The sequence below is a fragment of the Ochotona princeps genome, chromosome 10 (genome assembly GCF_030435755.1).
Source record: "Ochotona princeps isolate mOchPri1 chromosome 10, mOchPri1.hap1, whole genome shotgun sequence".
NCBI classification, from domain to species: domain Eukaryota; kingdom Metazoa; phylum Chordata; class Mammalia; order Lagomorpha; family Ochotonidae; genus Ochotona; species Ochotona princeps.
The window spans coordinates 14,313,981-14,338,113 of NC_080841.1; the positions used below are offsets into that span (position 1 = coordinate 14,313,981).

At 56.8% G+C, this 24,133-nt stretch overlaps 1 protein-coding gene across 2 annotated transcripts in view; it reads left to right on the forward strand.

The window, feature by feature from the left end:
- The first annotated feature begins 2,519 nt into the window (after window positions 1-2,519).
- PPFIA4 (PTPRF interacting protein alpha 4) overlaps window positions 2,520-24,133 on the forward strand; it is a 49,049-nt gene continuing 27,435 nt past the window's right edge. For both annotated transcript variants that reach the window (XM_058669027.1, XM_012930073.2), the window contains exons 1-13: window positions 2,520-2,648; window positions 13,292-13,892; window positions 17,452-17,553; window positions 17,922-18,086; window positions 18,282-18,356; window positions 18,574-18,663; window positions 19,130-19,321; window positions 19,537-19,683; window positions 19,937-20,071; window positions 21,707-21,790; window positions 22,000-22,131; window positions 22,278-22,340; window positions 22,840-22,931. In XM_058669027.1, coding sequence (XP_058525010.1) covers window positions 13,659-13,892; window positions 17,452-17,553; window positions 17,922-18,086; window positions 18,282-18,356; window positions 18,574-18,663; window positions 19,130-19,321; window positions 19,537-19,683; window positions 19,937-20,071; window positions 21,707-21,790; window positions 22,000-22,131; window positions 22,278-22,340; window positions 22,840-22,931 — 1,511 coding nt within the window. In that variant the 5' untranslated portion in view covers window positions 2,520-2,648; window positions 13,292-13,658. The remainder of the gene's footprint in view (window positions 2,649-13,291; window positions 13,893-17,451; window positions 17,554-17,921; window positions 18,087-18,281; window positions 18,357-18,573; window positions 18,664-19,129; window positions 19,322-19,536; window positions 19,684-19,936; window positions 20,072-21,706; window positions 21,791-21,999; window positions 22,132-22,277; window positions 22,341-22,839; window positions 22,932-24,133) is intronic.

A 24,133-nucleotide genomic window follows, 5' to 3' on the forward strand; every position in this document is an offset into this window, starting at 1 on the left:
TTATTTTGGGCTCGGCAGCGTGGTCTAGTGGCTAAGGTCCTCGCCTTGATCCCATATGGCCGCTGGTTCTGGTCCCGGCAGCTCCACTTCCTCTCTGTCTCTCCTCCTCTCTGTATATCTGACATAATTACAAAGTCAGATATACAGAGAGGAGGAGAGGAAGATCTTCTGTCCGATGACTCACTCCCCAAGTGACCACAACGGCCGGTTCTGTGCCGATCCGAAGCCGGGAACCAGGAACCTCCTCCAGGTCTCCCACACGGGTGCAGGGTCCCAAAGTATCGGGCCGTCCTCTCCTGCTTTCCCAGGCCACAAGCAGGGAGCTGGATGGGAATTGGAGCTGCCGAGACCAGAACCGGCGCCCATATGGGATCCCGGTGCGCTCAAGGCGAGGACTTTAGCCGCTAGGCCACTGTGCCAGGCCCCGAGTATGGATATATGATGTAGCTTGTCCCTAAAATCATAAAGCTAAAAAACAGGTGTGATTGATGAAAGAATTTTAAAAGTACAATGTGGAATAAACCAAAAATGTTATTCTGGGAGCGATGGGCATTTTCATTGAACCGTTAGGCATGGCAGACACTGCTTGTGTTGACGGTCATTCCTAAGATGCAGTGCATCCTGAGCCAGGACTCTGACCGCAGGTGCCCCGTGACTGCCGAGGCTGCCTCCCTGATTGCTTGGGGGAGCCAGGCCTTTCCTCCTTGCAGAAATGTTCTGTGGCTCCAAGGACCTGCTGAGGCTGCTGTGTTCTTTCTGCATGCTGTGCCCCTTTGCCAGTGAGCTGGACATTGCCGGAAGGGCTGTAAGGCAGTATGCCTTATAAACATGAGCATTTTGTGGGGGCAGTTGTTGTGAGCTGAACAACTACATTAGCCTGTTATTCCTTTGCACCATCCTCCCCCTGCTATTTAAAGAGCATTCCTAAGAAGCATCTGTTTAATGCTACTGCTAATAGCTAACCTCGCCGCCACACAGGAGGCCAGCCCAGGTCAGGGAAGATCAGAAATTGGAACATGTAAATGATAAAAAGGTGGTGGATTAAGCCACTGCCAGCAATGTCAGTATTGGAGTGCTGGTTTGGTTCATGTCCAGCTCCCTGCTCATGTGCCTGGGAAGGCAGCAGAAGATGGCCCTAGTGCGTGGGCCCCTGCAGCCCACATGTGTGAGACCCACATGGAATTCTGGGCTCCTGGCTTTGGTCCAGCCTTGGCTGTTGCAGCTGTTTCGGGAGTAACCAGTAGATGGAAGGCCACTTTGTTTCTCTCTCTAAATGATGAACAGAAGCAAAGCACCTAAGGACAGCAAACAGGTACTTTGCAGTCAGAATTTACCTCTTTGGGGCAGGAGGAGGGAAGCTGAATACTTCATTCCCTCAGTGCCTACAGGTGCTGGGGAGCAGAGCAGTTCTCCTGGGGCATCGGGTATCTCCTCTGTTGGCGTGGATCTGGCTGGAACACTGTGTCCTAGCTCCATTGCTGAGCTTTGTGTCAGACTGCACGATGTGACTGATGTTGCCTCTGGTTTCTGCTGACATAGTGCTAGCAAACGCTTGTCCCAGCGCTGTACCAATGGGTAGGTGGCCTGGCTTCAGCCCAAGGATGTGTCATGTCTCAGGGACTTCTTTAGGTGAGACCCGCAGACGCCTGGAGAAGAGTGAGAACTCTCTGGACTAAATATTGAAAATGCCTACATTTCATTCCTCAAGTATATGCTGTGATGGGAGGCAAAATAATACACGTTGAGCTTTAGTTCGCAACACTCCGAGTCACTGGCACTGCTCAGATCTCCCTGCCTCCTGGAAATGCCAGGAGATGGTGACAGCACTGGGTTGTACCTTCACCGGAACCAAGAAGCTCTGAGCTCACAAGCACATTGCACAGATGTACACTCCAACACCCTGTGCTTGCACACCGCACGGCTGGACACACGTAGTACATACACACCTGCCCGTCTTGCATGCTGCGCAGCTGCACCATACGTGGTACACACACCCCTACACCCAATGCTTGCACGCTGCATGTCTGCATGCATGTGGTACACTACACCCGATGCCTGCACGCTGCATCGTTGCTGTGTCGCAGCTTGGGTGCGGCAGAGCTGGCCTGTGGTGCAGCTTTGCAAGCCAGATGGAAAAGAGGCAGGAATAGCTGCGTGAAATGCAAAAGCTTCTCTAGAATTCTTCAGCCTGCGAACTTGGCGCTGGGACTGTTTTCATAGTATCTGTGTGTCACAGACCAACGCTTCACTTCGTAGTGACAGCGCTGGAACTACCAGCCGCCTCCAGTGCTGCCCTGCGACTCACTCAAGGGTAGGCCCCAGAAATGCTGGCAGAAGAGAGTGGGTGTGGAAGGCACGCGCCCCTGGCGAGCCTGGGGAGACCAAGATGGCGCGCGGGCTCGACGAGGCGCCCTCCTCTGGTCACGTGCCGCCTGGGCGTGCCTCGGCGGGGGCGGGGCTCGGAGCCTACGAAGCTCCGCCTCGGGGGCGGGGTCGGCGGAGGGGGCGGGGCCTGGCCGGGCGCTGTGGCGGTGGAGGCTGCGGCTGCAAGGGCGCCCCTGGGCTGTAGGTCTGGTCCTGCTGCCCTGGTCGGGGGCGGCTCCACGCTGCCCTTCGCCAAGCTGCCGGCTTTTGCGGACTGCAGGCAGGTGAGCGCCCCGAGCCTTCTCTGGGGGGAGGGGCAGGATGCTCCTTTCCCACCTCCTGCCCTGCTGCACAGTCTGAGGAGGGTCGCTGACTGGCGTGCCCGGGGACACAGCCCCTGTGGGCTACGGCCGCGGTGTCCCCGGCGGGCGTTGCTGCTGCCCCCTCCGCCGCCCCTCGTCAGTCTTTGCAGTGTCCCGTGCCCTTGGGAGTGCGGATGAGGGGCGATGCCCGGCTTGCCCGGAGGGTGTGGAGTGCGCGCTCGGCTCCGGGGGAGGGGGCTTGAGTTGGCGACTCTCCCCGGGTGCGCAGCGCGGGTGGGCGATGGCTGCGTCCTTATTTTTCCGCCAGAGTCCGGGGGAAAGCGCCTCCAGACTCGCGAGGGTCGACTCCTTAGGGCAGGTGCCCCGGGGAGGGGTAATAGCGGTCTCCTTCCCTGTGCGCCGCTTGCCCCGGGGATCCGACGGTCTTAGGCTTGTCTCCGCAGTGCCTGGGGTGGGAGCGCGAGGTCTGGTGGGCGCACAGGAAAGGGAGGGGGGTTGGAACTGAGATTGCGGCTGGGAGAGGAGGCATTGGGTAGCTGAGGTTCGTCCACGCAGGAGGGATGTTTTGCAGCAGAGACCTTTAGGTTCTGGTGGGGGCGGAAGAGCGGTTGAGGCCGGAGCCCTGGGAAAGCGGGTGTGGGTGGTTTTCCTTGAGAAGGAGGTGGGATCCAGGACAATGTGCCACTAGGTGCTGATGTCACCTCAGAGGGGAGGTGTGGTGGGGCTCCTGCGAGTGCAAGATGGGGAGGCCAGGGTTTCCAAGTTCTTGGGACTAGTACCATGTACTTGGCCCCACACCCAACAAACACTCCCTGGACACCAGGTGTATGCCAGACACCATTCTATGGAGGGGCCAGAGTTCCGAAGGCAATTTTGGACCTTGGAGCCAGAAAAGGTGCAGGAGCCAAGCACGTGCACACACACACATGCCCACGCCTGCATAGTCATGCACACACATGCACCGTTGAGTTCCGTGGCTGTTGGCTTAGGAAACGAAAGAACCAAACTGGATTGAACCCACCCAACACTGGCTAAGTGTACATAATCTGAGGAAGCGGCCTTAGTGACCAGGACAGCTGGGTCATTTCCGTTGGGCATGTCTTGAGGCTTGAGGAAGCTTCCTGGTGTACATGGCATCAGCAAAGAGTGAGATGGTGAGCGGCAACACGTGACCATGCCTGGGAGCTGAGTGCTCTGGGCGGTGCACAGTGGGAAGAGGGAGTGGAAAGGTGGGTGCTGCTGAGGCCTGGCAGCGAGTCTGGAGGGGCAGAGGGGTGTGTGTGTGTGTGTGTGTGTTCCTTCTCTGGGTGGGGAAGAGTTTTCCAGGATTGGTGGGCACCCTTTCTCAGCAGGACAATGGGCTGGAGAGAGGGGTGAGGATAGAGTTGGGCAGCTATGGCCCTGAGGCAGAGGCAGGCCCAGGAAGTCCAGGGAACTGGCTGTCAGGGTGGCTTTGAGATGTGGATGAGCTGGCCTAGGTTTGCTGGCCTCTGCTCTGGGCTTTGGGCTCTGTTGCACACAGTTGGCAGTCAGGCTGGTGTAGGGTTGTGTGCGAGTGTGCACCTGTGCATGTGAGCATGCCTGTGTATGTTCTAGGGAGGAGTTGGTGAGGTGCAGGGAGGGTACAGAGAGTGCAAGTCTGGATCCCAGGCCGGGAGGGGAGGGAGTGGGGTCAGAAGGATGGCAAGTGTGTATGGCAGCCACATGAAGTTACCATCTGTCCCCCCTCTGGCCTGCTAGCTCACTGACCTATAATTAGCTCTGGAAGGCACACGGGCTGGCTTGCAGGAGCCTGGCATTTTGGGTGGTGTGCTAGGGGTTGGGGGGGCGTCTTCCCAGAGGGGCTTCTTCCAGGGGACTTGCTCTGCTGGGGTTAGTCTGAAGGAACTGAGATGGTTCCTGGGGCAGGGGTAGGGGACAGGGCTGATGGGGCAACGGCAGTGGGGGATGGCGCGCTGAGCGATGACTTGGGTCGGGCAGAGCCTAAGACTCTTCTGGCCCTTGCCTGGCTGCCCACTGGGAGCACAGAGTTGCTGTGGCTGCAGGGAACTGTGAGTGCTGTGGCCTCAGGACCTCCCTCAGTGTCTGCCTGTTCCCCCAGCAGAGTCAGCCCCAGTCTGGAGCGCACGCATGTGCACATGGACATGGACACACAGGAAAGCAGGGCCTGTTGGGGTGGAGAGGCCTTGGCTGCGGCCATCTCCCTCTGAGGTAAACTGGAGGAGAAACCGCCACTGAGTACTTCTGCTGGTCTTGGCTCTGAGTGTCAGTGAGTTCTGATCCCAGGCTGTGCCAGGTTGGGTTTTGGTCCCGGGCTGCTTAATATTGCTCCCTGGAGCTTCAATGCAGAGCTATGTCAGATTCTTGGAAATTTATGACTGCTTCTTGGATGGACACAATGGCCCTTGGGTGTGATGAGGCACGACCTCCTTGCAACTAGAACTACTTAACCTGGGGCAGAGAAGCTGTCCCCAGCTGCAGCAACATTCACATCTCTGCCCCTGGAGCAGCCACGTGAAAATCCTCCAGCTCTCCTGAAACTGGTGTCTGGCTTCAAGTTTATAACCCCAGTGTAGAGAGGGTATGTTAGATGCCTTCTTTATTCATGGTATGAGTATACAATGTGCATGCTTTTTTGCAATGATTTAAAGAAGAGCATATAGCTGTGATGTAACTGTCAGGTAAAGCAGCTGGTGCCCTTTTAGGGCATTTGTGGTATAATTGGCATAGCCAGCAGGGCTGAATTCTTGCAAATGTAATGCATATTAGATGTGCCTCCAGACAGATTTCCCAGGGGAGGCAGGTTTCTGTTTAGTTGAAGGAAAGGTGTCCTTGGGCTAGTGGATGAATCTGTGGCTTTCTCCTCTGCCTGGCAGTGAGCTCCTGGGTCTTGAAGGCCAACCCAGGAGAGGCTGGACTGGCAGGGGTGCTATGGGTGGCTGGGTGCTAGGGGCCCTTGGCAGCAGCTTCAGACAGGAAAGCCTGGCACATGGGGCTGGCCCAGAGTCTGGCCTGGCTCTGGGCTGCTCCCTGAGGCCTGGCCATTCTGGGCAATGTCTCAAGGGCTTGGGAGAGCCTGCAGTGAACTGAATGGTGGCGCAAGTTGAGGATGGGCTGAACCCAGTCCATGACCTCAGCCTTCACTGCCCGCTGCAGGGCCTGACGTTTGCGGCCCAGTTGGCGGTTGAGTACACGGAACAAAGGTTTCATTCCGCCACTGTCATCCCTGCCACTACTCTCTCATGCACACTCACCCAAGTTCAAGACCACATTTGCATATACATTCTTCCATATAACTTTTATTTTATTATTACTGTTTTTTGAGAGGCAGGGACAGCCAGGGAGTGATCCCATCTCCTGGGTCGTTCTTCAAGCCCCCCACCCACTCCTACCCCATCCAGTGGCTGCAGCCAGACTAGGGCCAGAGCCAGGAGGTGGGAACTCAGTTCTAACCCCCATGTGGGCAGCAGGAACCCAGTTCCTGGAGCCATCATTGCTGCCTCTCTGGGTCTGTCTTGGCTAGAAGCTGCAGTCAGGGGTCAGAGTCAGGAACCGAGCCCAGGCACTTGGATGTGGGGTGTGGGTGTCTCAACAGCTGGGCTAACCTCCCACTCCCATATGCTCTCATGATCACATGTGTGTGCAGGCACACACTCCTGGCCTCCCAGTGTTCCTGGGAACACACATGATTTCATGACTCCCACATGTATGTGCTTGTAGGGCCACACACCAATCATCATGATGCCCATATACTCACACATTGTCGTGACAACAATCAGATACTGTTAGAGTCCGACAGATACTTACGACTACACACAACTATACCCTCTCACAACTGTACACACCCACTTATTCTCACATTCCCAAGGCTTCATTTTTTTTAGATTTATTTATTTATTTATTTGAAAGTCACCAGTGACAATGAAGAAAAGAAAGAGAGAAATCTATTTACTGGTTTATCCCCCAAGTGGCTGCAACAGCTGGGACTGGGCCAGGCTGAAGCCAGGAACCTGGAACTCTACCCCAGTTTCCCACATGGGCAGTAGGGACCCAAGCAGTGGGGCCGTCTCTCACTGTTTTCCCAGGTGCATTAGCAGGGAGCTGGTTTGGAAGCAAAGGAGCCAACTAGGACTTGAACCAGCCTCTGATATGGGATACTCACATCACAAATGGCAGCTTAATGTGCTGTCCACAGTGTTGGCTCCCGGCCTCCGCTCTTAGAACCACAATTGCACTCATCTCCTTTTCCCTCTCTCCTCACTCCCTTTCATGACCACACATGTATAACGTGTGTTCTCATGACCACATTATTACATGTGTACTGCATGATGGCACTCTCTTTTTCATAACCACTCCCACGCCCAAAAATTTTAGTGACCTCACACACATGCACACTTCTTGTGATGCCTCCCTGTCTCTGGGCATTTCTGTGCCTTGTGCCCTTCTTGGTACTGTCCATCCTCCACCCCCAAGGATGGGCAGTTATGACATTATGAGCAGTTCTGGTTTCTGCTGTGTGACGTGTTCCTCATGAGGAAGGCTGGTCTCCAATTGCAGGGATTCTGAAAAGAATTATTTTTCAAGGCCAGAGGACCTGGTTTAATCTTTTTGTCCCACATGGACAAGTATTAAATAAATAAAATGTGCCACACTGTAACTTTGTTTCTTCTTTTGCATATGTGACTTGAGGACATTTGTATGAGCAGAAGGTGACAAAGGTATTTTTTTAAAAAAAGATTTATTTATTCTAATTGGAAAGGCAGATTTACAAAGAGAAGGAGAGACAGAGATCTTCCATTTGCTGGTTTACTCCCCAAGTGGCTGCAATGGCCAGAGCTGAGTCAATTCAAAGCCAGGAGCCAGGAAGGAGCTTCTTCCAGGTATCCCATGTGGGTGCAGTGTCCCAAGACTTTGAACCATCTTCTGCTTTCCCAGGCCACAGGCAGGGAGCTGGTTGGAAAGTGGAGCAGCTGGGACTTGAACCGACACCCATATGGGATCCCGGCGTGTGTAGGGTGAGGATTTAGCCAGTGAGCTATTGTGCCAGCCCTGCCAGGGGCATTTTTTCTGCTGAGGTCAGGGCAACAAGAGCTGTGTGTTGAGCAGTATGGCCTGGAGTCGTGCAGTGATGACTAGAGGATCTCCTATGGATGCCAGTGATGGCTCTCGGCTCAGCCTTTCCAGTCACTGGTCCCTGCTCACTGGCTGGTGTCGGCTTCTCTGTGCAGACATGAGTTGATTTCAGCAGAGGTCTTCTCGCGACAACTCTTCAGCCTGTGGTTTTCTAATATTATTTGTAGCCCTGAAACCCTTTCTTACAAATGAGACCTTAATCAGATGCCCTGTAACATGGGCAGATCCAGGGTGGATAGGATTCAAGTAGCAGAGAGTTCAGAGCCCTTGGAGTATGTCGCACCCCTTCACCCCTCTCACCCAACTTCCCCCAAGGCACTGTCATAAAGCCCAGAGGCTGTGGGTCCAGAATTGTGGCACAGCTAGTAAAGCCACCACCTGTGGCACCTACATTCCATATGAGTATCAGCTCAAATCCTGGCTGTTCCACTTCTGTTCTAGCTCCCTGGTAATGCAGCTAGGAAAGCAGCAGAAGATGGCCCAAGTGCTTAGGCCCCTGCATCCATGTGAGAGACCCAAAAGAAGCTCCAGGCTCCTGGCTTCAGCCTGGCCCAGCTCTGGCTGTTGCAGCCATCTGGGTAGTGAACCAACAGATTAAAGATCTCTCTGTCTCTCTAGCTCTTTCAATGAAATAAGTATGTGCCAAGAAGAGGTAGCTGTGGGGCTGCAGTTTGGGTGCTGCAGAAGCAGAATGATTTGGGGGTCTACAGGGCTCTTCCTCCCCCAATTCCCCTCTTTCCCCGACACCCCTGATCTTTGATGGCAGCCTGCTGGGTGATGACAGGGAGGGTGACCTGTTGGCCAGGTGTGTCTGCGACAACACCAGAGGGGTTAGTTTTGGTACCCCCCTTACTCTCAGAAGGTCCTAGATCAAACAGTAAGTTGCTCACCCCAGTGCAGGCCATCTCTGGGGAGATGCAAGGGGCTCTGCAACTCCTGGGTAATGGCGGGAGAGAAGGCTCCCAGACTCCGGGCTGAGGAACCAGTGGGATGAAGTGCCAGGCAGCATCTGCCACTGCTCAGAACTCGTTTTTGTCTGTTACCTCCCTGGGAGGGACTGGCACACGTGTGCATGTGTGTCTGATTGTCTCAGTATGTACATGTATGTCTATGTGTCTCTGTGTGTATGTATGTGCACACATGTGTGTCTGTGTATATGTGTGCATGTGTCTGTGTGCCAGTGTATATGTGTGTGTCTGTGTCTCTCTGTGTGTGCCGGTGTATATGTGCACGTGTGTGTGTGTATGTATGTGTGTGGTGATCTTCATCTCCAAGGCTTAGGAGCCAGCCCTTGGAGGTCATATCTCCCTGTGCCTCTTACAGTGGGTCCCAGAGAACTGGGTGCTGTGGAAGGGACCTGAGGCTGGCACAAGCAGCCCTGCGCGGAGCCGTCCCTTCACCTTCTCTTTGGGAATGTCTCTGTTTTCCTATTGTGTGGAGTGGGCCCTGCCTGGAGGTACTGTTGGAGCCCAGGGTGTGGAGTGTGAGGTTCTGCTGATTGTACAGCCCTTGGCATGGGATGTCCCTGCTCATCCTCCTGTCAGCTGTCTCTGGCAGAGACTGCCATCCCCTCATCTCGCAGAGGGACAGTTGAGGCTCAGGGGAGCCCACGAGAGCAGTCAGAGTGGGCCAGTGTACACAGCCATTGGCCCACTCCACGGGCTGCCTGTCAGGGCAGCGTGGGCCCTGTCCTACCTTCCACAGGCTCTAGTTTCTTCGTTTCTCCTTCCTCCTCCTTGTTTCTCTTTGTCTTTAGGATTTACTTATTTATTTGAAGGCTGAAGCCAGGAGCTAGGCGTTCCCTCTAGGTCCTCTGTGCGAGTGGCAGGTGCCCAAGCACTTGGGCCATCTTCTTCTGCTTTCCTGGGTGCATTAAAAGGGAGCTGGACTTGAAATGGAGCAGCTGAGACTGGATCTGGTGTCCATAGGAGCTGTAACCCCCTGTGCCACAGCCCTGGGCCCAGGAGCCTTTGTTTCCAGAAGGTGAGAGAAAGGAGGCTGTTCCCAGCTGTTCCCATCTTGGAGGCTGCCTTTTTGCAGCTGATCATTTGGGGATGGGCCTTTCTGAAGCCACTTGGTCACTTGCTCAGTTCCGTTTATGATGGGACCTTGTGTTAGGGCTTCTAGTAGTGTTCTTACCTGCCTGGGGCTGAGGATGCAGAGTAAAGGGAGTGCCAGGAAATGAAGTGCAGGTAAGGGGCAGTACCCAGTCAGCTGATGGACACGTCTCATGGAGAAGGAGAGGTTCAAGATGAACGCAGCAGGTGGGCTCGGGCCAGGCAGGGAGGAGGAGGGCCAGGCTTCTCAGGGTGGTTAGCTGGACAGGAGAGGAGAGGGAAGGTGAGGTGGGCACTGCAGGCCGCAGACAATGCGGGCAGCTGCAGCACGAGCAGCGGTGGCTTGGAAAGATGTCTGTTTCTGCACGTGAGAGCTGGGTGGTGTGGACAGTACAGAGACCTGAGGGATCAGCAGGGCTCGGGGCAGGGATGAGGCTGGGCAGTGGATGGGGCCTTGGAGGCAGGTCAGAGCTGGTGCGGCAGGGGCTGCCTGGCGATGCTAGTGGCTGCTACAGAGGTCATCTCTCAGGCATGGGGAGGAGTGGAGGAGGGAGCCCCAGACAGGAGTCCTCGGGCCACAGAACCTGCTCGCTGGGGTTCTGGCCTGTCACCCTTGGGTTCAAACTGCTTGGAATCCCAGGTGTCTCAGCAGTGACATGGAAAGGGCGTTTCCTTGTGAGCACTGTGAGATGACAGTGAGGTCTGGTCTGTCACTGACAGCATGGTGCCCTGCCCCGGGGGAAACCCACACATACACATACACATCACATTGTTCTTGTGGTTGTTTTCCTGGATGGCCACCTCAGGCGTGTGACCTTGGCCCTTCTTTTTGGCCTCTTAGCTCTGCAGGGATGCCCTCCCCCCAACACCCTTGTTGCCAGACTCATGGCCCCTCGGACTTGAGCATGGTTCCTGGCAGCCTTGCCGCGCCATCTCATGGTGGTGCCATCTGTCCGGGCAGAAGGAAGCCGGGCTGGGGCGTCAGACCTGAGTAGCAACCCCTGCTGTTTGCTAGGAAACCATGGGGGTGACTTTGGGCTGCCTCCCAGTTGGCCTCTGGTGTCTCAGGCCCAGCCCCTTGTCACACGCCCACTCTCCTGCTGCCACAGCCTGCTATGGGGGCTGGCAGCTTGTGCTTGTGAGTCAGGACCTGCGAGTGCTAGAATGGTGCTTAGAGCTCGGGCAGGAGTCGGCAGCTTCTGCGAAGCTGAGATGATAATGACGCTATTTAAAGACTGTTTGGAGCCAGGAGGAGCCAGGGGTGGTGGCCACCAACAGCACAGCTCCCTGCACTTTCCAGGGCTTTGTAGTGGCCAGGGACACACCAGGAGCCCAGGGCTGTCCTGGAGCAGCTCCCTGGTCATCCCTCCTCTGCCTCCTCTTGGACCTGCCTCCTTTGCCTCCTATTGGCCAGAGGGAGCTGCCTGGTACCCTGGGAAGAGACTGCAGCCAGCTTATGTCCCTGTTGCCAGAATGATCAGCAAGATCAGGGGAGGCCACGCTGGACCCAGTAGCCAGTACCTCCCAGCAGGCAGTCTGGGGTCTGCTCACTGGCATCTTTCCCATCGGGGCTTTCAAAGCTAGCTCAGGCCTGCCGCCTTTGCCTGCACACAGGTCTTGGTATTCCCCTGCTGTCCCAGGGCATTTTTAGCTTCCCAGATCTCTGCTCAGCCATAATCTCGCCCCTGTAAGGTAGGGGAGATAGGACTTCCTCTAGGCTTCTTGGGCTATCACAAGGTCAGCCAGCCAGCCTGCGGCAGAATCATAACCCAGATGTCCCAGATGTCCCACAGCCCAGCCCCAGACTGCCTCCTGCAAGCAGCCTGGGCGTCTTAGGGGCTGGGGCCCTTCTCGGGCTGCCTGAGCTCCTGAGCAAACCGGACCCTTCTGTGAGGGCAGGCCTGTTTCTGGGGGCTCTCCAGTCAGTCTCTCCCCCTTTTCTCTGTACATGTATGGACAATTAACCACTGGGAGGTAATATGGGTCCAGCAGTGGGTGAGCATAGAGAGCTGTGGTGGGGCCATACTGCCTTCCAACCATGCCTGGAGCCTAGTGGGGGGTTGGGGAAGAGGTGGAGGACAGTCCCCGTCCACTGCCCCAGCCCCTGAAGCCCAGGAAGGTAGAGCACAGGCCCTTAGGTGTCTGCTTCCCACTCCAGTGGCCACTTGGGACCCTGCCCTCCACAGTACGTGTCCAACGGGGAGGATCCCCTTTGTCCAGGGTTTGTGTCAGGGGATGTGTGATTGGCCACACACATGTCCATCCCAGGCCATCACATTCCCGAGTCTGTCGTTATGTATGTGCTTGAATCTGAACTCCCCTGTTCTCCAGCAATGGCTTCTGGAATTTTCCAGCTGGTGCACTTTCACCTGACCCTCAGTACCCCCTTCCAGCCTACATCATTCGTGCTCTAGGGGTGGGGTAAGATGCTCTGCTGGCTCTGTCTTCAGACCAGAGAGGGTATACCTAAGAAGCTGTTGGACTTGACTGGACAATAAGATGCTGGACTCTATGTTTGGTATACGCTTGCAATGGGGGAATCTCAACTGAACTTGAACTGTGGTTATGCAACAAGGTGGAGGAATCCACCATGGTGGGAGGGTTTGGGGAGGGGTGGGGAGAACCTAAGTACCTATGAAACTGTGTCACATAATACAATGTAATTAATGAAGTTAAATAATAAATATTAAAAAAAAAAAAAAAAAAAAAAAGAATGGGTCAGACAGGGGCCTGGCCTTCTCTGGGTTCAGCCCTGCCACAGGCCATCCAATATCTGACCTCTCACCTCAGCTCCTGGGCCTGAGGCCTCCCATGTGTCCGCTACAGTAGGAAGTGTCCATTGTGCCTGGCTGTGTGCGGGACATTTCATGCCCCCTCCATGTCTGGCCACTGGGAAGTGACGGGCCAGGGCTGCCTCCCTGGGTTGTAGTAGCAGGTCAGGGCCTTTGGTCTGTCCCTGCGCCCAGTCTGTGCCTCTCCCAGGGCTGGGCCAGTTACCCTGGTCCTGCATTTCCCAGGACAAGGGACTCATCCCTCCTCCCTTCCTTGCTTCTGCCCCCACCCCTAAAGCACTGGGCTTGAGTGTGGGGGAGAACCAGAGACCCTGAGGCCTCCCATTGCACTCCCAGGTCCCCGGAGGGCTCGGTGCTGCTGACTGAATCATTTCTATATTTGGCCGCTGAGCCACGTGGGCGGGGGAACCGCGGCGGCGGGCCGTGCGCTGGCAGCTGCTGGGGCGGCAGGGGCCGGTGGCGCCCCGGGACGCGCCCATCGGGAAGGGCCTTGCGCCAACACCCGCCGGCTGCCCTTGCCGGCGATCTCTCTCTCTCTCTCTGTTCCGGGTGGGTCCCGCTTTCCTTCTGCATGTCTCTACCTCAGCCCCGCCGGTTCTCACTGCTGTTTCTCCTCCGCCAGGCCGCACCGCCTTCCAGAAGCCATGGAGGTCGCTAGACCCTACGTCCGGGGCTCGGCCTGAGAGAAGCGCAGTCTTCCAGCGCCGTTGCCCCTGCCTGTCATGGCCACGCTGCTCTGCTGCCCGCTGGTCCAGGGATACCGGGCACCCAGCCCCAACCCTGAGAGGAGAGGTCAGGCTTTCCAGCTCCGGTCCCCAGGGGCGCTCCCGCTCCCAGGTCCCGCTCAGAGCTGGAGCAGCTGATTGCCATGGCCGAAGCCCCTGCCCAGCTGCCCACTCGTCTGGCGCTGCCCGCTCTGAGCCTCGGGTTCTGGGTCCTCCCAGAAGCGCCCCTCTAAGCCCCTTCTCCATCCACTGTCCGCCCTCACCATGTGTGAGGTGATGCCCACAATCAACGAGGGGGACCCCCTGGGCCCCCCACACGGCGCCGAGGCTGACGCCAACTTCGAGCAGCTGATGGTGAACATGCTGGACGAGCGGGAGCGGCTGCTGGAGTCCCTGCGGGAGAGCCAGGAGACCCTGGCCGCCACGCAGGGCCGGCTGCAGGACGCACTGCACGAGCGGGACCAGCTGCAGCGCCACCTGAACTCCGCGCTGCCTCAGGTAAGGCCTGAGGGGTCTGCATCTGCCCCTGGCCAGGCTCTGGGCTCCTCTGCATCTGTTTGCATATCAGCCGTGAGAATTTACGCTCCAGTTTCCTTTGCCCCCACTCCACCCCTGATTTCCCAAACTCCTCAGTCTGCAAGTGGCCTTTCCCGGCAGGAACGGCTGGGATTTGGTGCGGGAGGGAAAACCCAGCCCTAATTGTCAGCTGCAGTGAGCCCGGGACGCCAGTAGGTGGCACCCTAGACCGGAAAGAAACAGCCCTTGTTTGCTGTTCACTGCTTCCCTATTGGAGGTGGCTTTGGGGAGCATCTCGTGGGGGTGGGGGGGTGCAGCCCTAGTTAGCATGGGGTCCAGCTTCCTTATTGCCCAGATGGAAAAAGCAAGAGACCTTGCATAGGGAGTTGGCAAGCAGAGCTGGGCCTCCAAGCCAGAAATCCTGACTCCCCGCTATTTTTCAAGATTCACTTATTTGAAAGGCAGAGTTACAGGGAGAGGAGAGACAGAGAGAGAGAGATCTTCCACCTGCTGGTTCACTCCACTAATGCCCACAAAGAGCCAGTGCTGGACCAGGACGAAGCTGGGAGCCAGGAACTCCATCCAGGTTGTCTGTGGAGATGCCAGGGGCCCAAGCACTTGGACCATCTTCCTTTGGTTTTCCCAGCCACATTAGCAGGGAGCTGGATGGGAAGTGGAGCAGCTGGGATACATATGTGCCCATTTGGGATGCCAGCGTCACAGGCAGTGGTTTTACGGGCTACGCTGCAGAACCAGCCCTGCATGTCTTTGTCAAGTTCCACAAAACCCTTGCCCCACCGCAAGGCAGACACCCCTATTTGTGTGCTTTTTGTATGCTTAGTGCTTTGGATGGTCTTGCCAGCTTCTCATGACCCAGATGTGGGTGCTGTCACCACCATCATTCCATTTCACAGATGAGGACGCTTGTGGTTGAGAAGGTACATTCGTATATACATTTGTAGTCATCCAGGTCGCAGGTGGCAGAGGTCTGAAAATGGGAAGCCAAGCTTCCTTCCCCTGTGTCCTGTGTCCCCTCCCCACACTGGCCCTGGAGTTCTGGCTGCCTCCTGCCCCCCACTCCTTGCTAGCTTCCCCTGTTGAGATGTGTGCTCTTAGGGGGTCCTGGACCATGTTCCTGCTGCTAGTCAGAAAGGCTGTGAGCTCAGCCTGGTACCAGGCCCTAAGTAGGCTGAGACTCCCATGTTGAGCCCAGGGTATTTCAGTGCCCGAGCTGCCCTGTGCATCTTGGGGGAAACAGAGAGCTAAATATTGAAACCTGGTGCTGCACGCATGGCATAAGTTGCCCTGAGCCCGTGGGGAGGGTTCCAGGGTTGCAGGAGGGAAGGAGACATAGCTGCAGGCCTGGGCCTAGCATGCCACCCTGCTAACAGTGATGGCAGACGGCACTTCGCACTGTATTATGGGTGAGGATAGGAAGCCCCTGGGGGGGGGCGTGGTGGTGCAGAGGGCTAATTCACTGCTTGCATCACCAGCTTGGTTTGAGTTCCAGTTGTTCTACTTCTACTCCAGCTTTCTGCTCCTGTGTCCTGAGCGTGGGGAGGGTAGCAAATGATGGCTCAAGGACCTGGGCCAAGGCCATCCATGCAGAAAACCTTGGGTACAGTTCTGAGTTCCTGAATTGGGCTGGCCAAGCCCAGGATGTTGCTGGCATCTGGGGAGTGAACCAACAGGTGGAAGATCTCTCTATTGCTGTACTTTTCATATGGAGAAATAAATAAATGAGCATTTAAGATAAAAAGTGAGTCATGTGGTATCCTGGTGAGGAGCAGGGGTGGGTTGGGGCTCCACCTGCCTCACCCTGCCCAAGGTCACGTGGGGACAGGCACAGCTGAGCTGTTACTCTGGCCTACCTGACTTCTCCTGCTGAGGGCATCACGTGTCCTATCTCTGTGTCCCCAGCCCAGGACCTGGTTCCCTCCCACATTTGTGGCTGAGCAATAGTCCCCAAGCTGCTGCTTTTAACCCCGGCTTCAAACATTTAACCCATGGAGGCCACTGGCTTTGAGACAGGCCTGGAAAGACGAGCCTCCTTTCCTTGGTGGCCATGGAGGGTGGATGGGGGGACCGTCAGGTGAAGGAACCCGGCTGAGCATGGACTAGCATTAGGAGAGGATCCAAGACCCCTGGGTCTGGGGTGGGCAGAAGGGCTCTGTGAAGGAGGAATGTGTAGCATTATGCTCTGGGAGATTGTCCTGGTGGCCATGTATCAGAGAGGGAGGTGGGATAGAGGAGACAGCTGATTTTGTGTGAGGAGAGCACCAGATCTGTGGTATGGATCACATGTGTGTAAGTGCAAGCATACCTGCACGTGTGTTTATGTGTGTCCATCATACACATACGTGAGCGTACACATGTATACGTGTGTCCATGGGTGTATATGTGCATGTGCACATATGTTCCAGAGCATATGCATGTGTTTGTGTCTACAATACATGTGTGTTTACACATGCTTATATGTGTATGTATCCATGAGTGCATGCCTGTCTGTGTGTGCATGCATGTGTTCCTGAGTGTGTGTGTTGCTGTACACCTGCCTGTGTGTGGCCAGGAAGGGAAGCAGCATCAAGCCCAGGAGGTGTGCAGTGCTGGACCCTGAGTTCCCTAGTCGTGACCTTAGATAAGCAGGAATAGGATCAGGGCTGCAGCACCCTGGTCCATTTTCCCTCCTCACTCTTGTCTTCCTGCCCCCTTGCCTGTCCTAGCTAGAGCTGTAAGCAGGAGCTGCTCTGGGGCCTCCTGTTGTGGTGGCTGGTCCTTGGTGCGCAAGGGATGCTATGGCGTGGGGTGGCCTCACTAACAACTGTTCACTTGCTCCTGAGACAGCCACAAATGGCGGACCACACACCTGAAGCCTTTTCTGGAGGGCGCTGATGTCTGGGAAATGGGATTCCTTGGGCCTGGGACTGTGGGGCCAGTCGCTTCCCTTCTGCTTCTGCTCCACCTCCAAGGGCCTCACAGTGCAGCAGAGGGTATCCTGTGAGGGTACCCTGTGATGTGTGGGGTGCAGCCAGGGCAGGGCAATTGTCTTGGCCTCAGGTGCCTGGGAGGCAGTCCTGGCCTGAGTGGACGGGGCCTCCCGGAAGCCAGGGCTGAAGCACGGGGTCGACCTGTGGGGCCTCTTCTTTCACCGGCCACCTGCAGCTTGCAGAGCCCTAGGACATCCAGCTCCAGTGCCATCTTCAAAATTCCCTTCTCTTCTGGCCCCAACACCCAGTAACTTCTGTTTGGATCTTGTTCTGCTAAGCTAAAGGAAAGAACTATCCTCGGTCACTTTCTTCAGTGAAGTGTCATTGAGCTGAAGGAGAAAGGGGAAGGCCACTCTGAGCATGCCCAGTGCCTCTCTCACCCTTGTGCTTGACAGTTCTTAGACTGCAGAGACGACTCAGACCCCTCTGGGGACACTCATGCTAGCACTACAATGCCCTGTAGGGGAGAAATAGTTGAGAGAGGTGGGTGGGAGGAGCTCTGACCCTGCACAGGAGCCACATCCCCTGGCACGGATGGGCCTTGGTGTTTGCAGGAATTTGCCACCCTGACCCGGGAGCTGAGCATGTGTAGGGAGCAGCTTCTGGAGCGGGAGGAAGAGATCTCAGAGCTGAAAGCAGAGCGGAATAACACCCGGGTGAGTGGGCGTGGCCTGGGACTAGTGGGCGTGGCCAGTGTAAATGCGGGCGGGTGGGGGGGGGCTGAGGCATGACTAAGGGGCAGGCAAGAAGAGCACCTGGGGGTGGTCATCAGTCCATTTACCCACAGTGCTGGTCTTCCCCCTGCAGTTGCTGGGGTCCTTGGGGAGAGGCCAGGGCAGCTAGGTGGGGGTGGGTGCATCACTGGAACCATAGCTCTTGTGCGGTCCAGAGGACGTCTATATTGCAGTGGTGCCTGGTTGACCATCGTGTGCACTGGGTGACCATGGGAGCCCTGAGTGCAGCTCCCAGGGCCCAGGCTCCCAATACTCACTCCTCTCCCTCACTCATTCTTGCTCCTTGCCAGCTGCTTCTGGAGCACCTGGAGTGCCTGGTGTCCCGCCACGAGCGGTCCCTGCGGATGACGGTGGTGAAGCGCCAGGCACAGTCACCCTCGGGCGTGTCCAGCGAGGTGGAGGTGCTCAAGGCCCTCAAGTCCCTGTTTGAGCACCATAAGGCCCTGGATGAGAAGGTACCATCTCCACGGCCACTCCAGCTGGGGTCCCCCTGCAGGGGTTTCAGAGCCTGTTCCTTCCCACCTCTGGCCCAAGCTCAAGCTTGTTTGTGAGGCTCCCTCTAGGCAACTGGAGGCCCCGATCTTCCTTCCTGCTTGATGGCCATAGAACAGGCCCCCATCTCTTCCTCCAGTTCCCCTTTCTTTGGGCAGGTGCGAGAGCGGCTCCGGGCAGCGCTGGAGCGGGTTACTACCCTGGAAGAGCAGCTGGCAGGAGCCCACCAGCAGGTAGGTGGCATGGGGCCCTGGGCCAGCCCGTGCTCTGCAGATCCCAGAAGCCCAGGCTGCCCTGGTTCTTACCTCTGGTCCTCCTTGGACTCTCCGTGCAGTGTCCGAGGACAAATGGCCTGGGCTGAGGCTGGCAGCTCTTTTTAGGAGCTGGGGCACTCGGAAGGATTTGGAATATGTGAGAAGGGTCTCATGTCTTCGACTCATGTGCCTACAGGTGTCCGCCTTGCAGCAGGGGGCAGGGGTCCGGGATGGAGCAGCAGAAGAGGAGGGGATAGCGGACATGGGGCCAAAACGCCTGTGGAAGGTGGGTGCCGGAAAATGCCCCAAAGGGGCCCACTCTCCCCAAGAATGCAGAGTACAGGCCTTGCGCTGCCTGAGTTGAAGCAAACTTGAGGCTTTCTGCAATAGTCCCACTTCTTTATTTATCCCACTTCATCTACAAAGAAATCTGGAGTGGTTTTGTTCAGGCACCCACCTGCTGGGCATATGCCATTGTCTTTCCTTACTGTGAGAGGCCTGCTCCCCTGAGCCAGCAGCAGGCGAGGTCCCCTCTTGCTCTGAGACTTTGCTCTGCCTTTACAGGTGACAGGAGGCAAATGAGATAGTGGGCAAGACTAGAAACTGGAGAGTGAGGGTGTTGGGTCATGGCCCATGAGCTCTCGTGCTGGGGAGGGGTAAGGAGGAGGCTTGGGCAGAGCTCTGATCTGATTCAGGGCAGGAGCATAGGGGTCCCTGGCTCCCCAGAGACTGATAGCTCCCTGTGCCCGGAGGATGGCGCGGGCCGGGCAGAAGAGCTGCAGGAGCTCCTGGAGAAGCAGAACTTTGAGTTGAGCCAGGCCAGGGAGCGACTGGTCACCCTGACAGCGGCTGTGGCTGAACTGGAGGAGGACCTGGGCACAGCTCGCCGGGACCTCATAAAGTCGGAAGAGCTTAGTAGCAAGCACCAGCGGGACCTGCGGGAGGTGAGTGTGGGGCTCGTGTCACTGCAGGCTTTATGAGGAAGGGAAGGTGTGGCAGGATGGCCAGGCAAGGGCTGGGGTGGGTCCAGCGCCAGGAGGAAGGACAGGAAGGTGGGTCACAGTCAGAGCTTCCGGGGAATGTGTGCAGTCAGGCCAGCTGCTATTGATGGGCAGGTACCAGCCAGGGCCTTCCCCTCGTCCCCCTTGCTTCCACCCAGGCTCTGGCCCAGAAAGAGGACATGGAGGAGCGAATCACCACATTGGAGAAGCGCTACTTGGCTGCTCAGCGGGAGGCCACATCCATCCACGACCTCAACGACAAATTGGAGAACGAGCTGGCTAACAAGGAGTCCTTGCACCGCCAGGTTACTCCTTCACGTGGGGTGGGAGTGGGCATTGGACTTGACCCTCGAGGTCCCTGGGGGTCTGGCTAGACCCTTCCCTTGGTGGCCCAGGAGCCCCTGAGATCCAATAGGTGACCTCGGAGTCAGTGAAGTCAGGCATCCCAGGCAGCTAAGAACCAGGAGTATCCTTTGCTGCTTCTGACCTGTCCCGTGCTCGCTGCTGGGGCTGGTAGGGGCTGGTGCTCCCTTTTGAATCATACCCCCACCCCGCCAGTGTGAGGAGAAGGCCCGGCACCTGCAAGAGCTGCTGGAGGTGGCCGAGCAGAAGCTTCAGCAGACGATGCGCAAGGCAGAGACGCTGCCCGAGGTGGAGGCTGAGCTGGCACAAAGGATCGCAGCCCTCACCAAGGCAAGTGAGCCTGAAGCTGGGTGTCCCAAGTGGTTAAGGAGGGAGATGGAAGCGCCTTGGATCGGGATCACGACACCGACTTGCCACGCTGCCTGCATCTGGCAGTGGGAAGAGTAATCCTACCCTTGTCACCCCACGGTGATGTAACTGATGCCAAGAAAAAGTGCCAAAGCCTTGTGAGGAGAAAGGATGGAGCCATTGTAGGCCTCGTGTTGAGGCCATGTGCTCCTCTGGTGTGGGGCTGCAGGGAACAGAGGAAGACTCCTGTCTCTAGAAAGATGAGACCTGGAAGAGGAATGACTCCCCATCGATGGAGAGTGTGGGTGGTTGGGGTGCAGGGTGAGCACATTCACTCAATTGAAGCATTGTAAGCTACAGACCATCCTGGTGGTGCTAAGGCTCCAGCTTCAGGAGGACAGAAAGCCAGTAGGATTTTAGTGAGTGGAGAGCTAGCTTTCCCTGCTAAGAATTCTACAAAGTGAGCAGGCTGCAAAGACACGGGCACCAAGAACGTGAGGAAAGCCCTGGGCATAGTCAGGCCCACATTCATCAGAACTTGGCAGTGTCTTCAGCAGGTTGGGGTCTGATGCAGGGTTGCTATAGCTACCCTGAGCCCTGGACAGAAGGAAGCACTGGGCCTGGAGGGTGTGCAGGACAAAGGCTGGCCCGAGTGCCCTGTGGTGGTTCAGGGACTCTGCAGCCCAGGGCCTGCTGCGTCTCCCCAGGACTAAGTACTTCTGCCCTTGACTGGCTCCATTGCCTGGGGGGAGGGTCACCACTCTCTAACTGCGCTCAATGTCCTCTTCTTGGGGATGCTGGTCTTGGTCTTGGTGGGGGGCGCTGCTGAGGTTTTTGCAGCCCCTGGGAAGGGAGGGCTGCAGGGGACTCTGTGTGTGTGTGTGTGTGTGTTTGCACATTCCCAAAGACTGTCAGCAGAGGATGGGCTGAGGGGGTCGTCTGTCCTGGGGGTCCTGGTGGGGTTTGCTGACCATGAGCTGTGTGACCTTCTAGGACATCTTGTGAGCAGAGGCAGTGGGTGCCCTGCCTCAGCAGCCAAGGGGACACAAAGGGAGGCCTCTCTATCTGGGCTGTTAGTGACCATGGCCATGGCTGCAATGGCTCTGCTCCAAGCACCTGCCTTGGGTTGTCTCTCATTGCCCTTGCAGTGGCCCAAGTGGGCGCAGAGGTTGCTTCTCTCTGTTTTGTAGCTGGGGAAGCTAAAGTCACGTGTGCAGCTGGCAAGGGTTTGGACCAGGGCCAGCCAACCCCTGTCCCTGTTCTCCCTGTTTGTAATTGCTTCCGAGAAGCAGTGAGGAGGTTGCGGTCCCTGGTGCTACCAGCTGGAGCTGTTTCTAGAAGCCTAGGGAAGTCTTGCAGCTTCTTGAGCTGCTGGCTCCAGGAGTGTTTTAAGGCTGGTTGTCAGCAGGAAAATGGTGGGGGTGGGGGAAGTTGGCAGGGGTCTGTGTGTGGGGGAAGAGAGGCAATGGTGAGGGCAGGTTGCTCTGGATTGCCTGGTGGTGGACCGAGCTTCACTGAGACCCTGATGCTCAGGCCACGTGGCAACAACTGCTTGGGGGATGGGACTGAGGGGGCCAGAGAGGCCTCCAGCATCTGGTGACCTATCCCTGCCCCTAGGCTGAAGAACGGCATGGCAACATTGAGGAGCACCTGCGGCAACTCGAAGGACAGCTGGAGGAGAAGAACCAGGAGTTGGCCCGGGTGAGGGCCCTGGGCTGGGCTCTAAGCCCCACCCACTCCTCTCTAGGTCTCCTCCCCTCCCCACAATTTGTGGTGGTCTGTTCAAGGGCCAGGGAGGAAGGGTCTGGCCAGGAATGTGTTGTAGAGAGTGGCCAGGAGAGCTGGAGTGGTGGCCCCCGGGAGGGCTGTGGGGCTTGTGGGTGGCTGGTGCAGGTGTGCTGGCTGTACAGGTGCGCCAGCGGGAGAAGATGAATGAGGACCACAATAAGCGACTGTCAGACACCGTGGACCGGCTGCTGAGTGAGTCCAACGAGCGCCTGCAGCTGCACCTCAAGGAGCGCATGGCGGCCTTGGAAGAGAAGGTGCCTTGGACTCAGGGGCCTGGGTGGGCATAGCCGTCGGGAGGAAGCAGGCAGATGAGGGTGTGGGTTTGCCTGAGGGTGCCGGAGTCCACATAGGCTCAGCTCTGGGCCTGGGGAGTCCTTGGCTCACAGTTGTTCTCCACCAGAACACGCTGATCCAGGAGTTGGAGAGCTCCCAGCGGCAGATCGAGGAGCAGCACCACCACAAGGTAGCCGTTGGTGGCGGGCCCAATGCACACTGTGTTAGCATGCATGTTGGCCCCAGTACACAACTTGCTATGTTATTCTGCATCATAGCACATGGCAGGGAACACGCCACTCTTCACAGGTACAGAACTGAGGGCGGAAGCACAGGCATAGGGCAGGCAGACCCCAGGGTTTGGTGGGGGTCCCCCCTCTCAGCTTAAGGGCAGGAGTCAGCAGCAATGGCCATGCAGTCTGGGGTGGGGGCAACTGGCAGCCCCTTGCTGCCCCAGGAGAGAGTTTCTGTGGACAGACTCTCAGCTGGTCCCGGTCCCCCGCACAGCACTCTGCTCACTTTGCTGCCCCACTTCTCTTTGGTGTCATTCCTGGGCCTAGTCCGAGGGCCCTGGCCTTGCCCTTGGCAGTGCATCCTTCTGCTTCTTTCCAACTCCACTGTTCTCTGTCCCTGACTCTCCCCTATCCTTCCCTCTGTGGCCCACCCCTCTCTGGGTCTGCCTGGCACAGGGCCGCCTGTCTGAAGAGATTGAGAAGCTGCGCCAAGAGGTGGACCAGCTGAAGGGTCGAGCGGGGCCGTTTGTGGATGGCATCCATTCCAGGTACTGGAGCGTGGGAAGCTGGATATGTGCTGTCAGGGTCCCAGATGGACCCCAACCCCATCCTCCCACCAGAGGACTGCCTAGAACCTCAGAGTCCTGGGCACCGGGGTGGGGTGCTGAGGCTTAGGGGACTTGGTCACATGGGCAGGTTAGAGGAGGGAGGCCTGGAGGCCAGGGGTCATGTGATTCCCCTTCCCCATGACCTTGGCACCTGCACACTGGCTCTTGGCATAGGCTCTGCAGAGCGCTGGGGGCTGTGTCCCACCAGGTCACTGCAGGGAGTGCCACTCTGGCTGTGCTCGCGCTGTCTTCACAGTTGCTGGTTGAGAGTTGAGGACTGGCTAGGTTCAGGTAGCTGACAGGTGTTAGGCGGCAGCTGGGAGTGCTGAAGGTTGAGTTACCTTGTTGCTCAGTTGCTCACAGTTCCCTGTTCCTGAGAGCACCGTGAGACGCTGTGGAGCCTTCTACCTCAGGCCTGAATCCAGCCCACATGTTGGGGTGCTAGATTTTTCTCCCCGTTTTGTGGAATGGTTGGAACTGAGCTCAGCGCTCAAGCCTGCTCTCTGTTCTTTACCTGTGGCAGCAGGTGAAGTCTATGAGCTCAGCGCTCAAGCCTGCTCTCTGTTCTTTACCTGTGGCAGCAGGTGAAGTCTATGAGCTCAGCCCTCAAGCCTGCTCTCTGTTCCTTACCTGTGGCAGCAGGTGAAGTCTATGAGAAGGATGCCAATCCAGGTTCACACCTCTGGGTCGTGTTCTCAGCATGCTAGTCTGTAGACAGATCCCTGTGGTCTTGGGCAGTGGGACCAGCTTCCAGGAGGGACGCCCTCTCTGTGAGTAAGGCATGGCCTGGAGTACAGCAAGCCATGTGCTTCCCTAATGCTGGGTTCTTGGCTTTAGTTGTAGACTCATTGGACCCATTGTGGAGCTGCATCTGAACTCCCCTCCCCCTGCAGCTGCCCCACCCTGCTCTGTTGCTCTGGGTCTCTCCAGTGAAGAAATATTGCCAGAGCAGCTCCCAGTGTGTTATTATGCAGATCCTGCAGTTTCAGGGTTGGGATAGACCCTGGGACAGGCAAAGGGTCTTTAAGATTTGTATTTGTCTTTAATAGTGATTTATTTGCAAGGGAGAGAGAGAGATGAGAGAGAAAGATCTTCCATCTACTGGTTTACTCTCCAAATGGTTACAACAGTTAGGGCTGGAC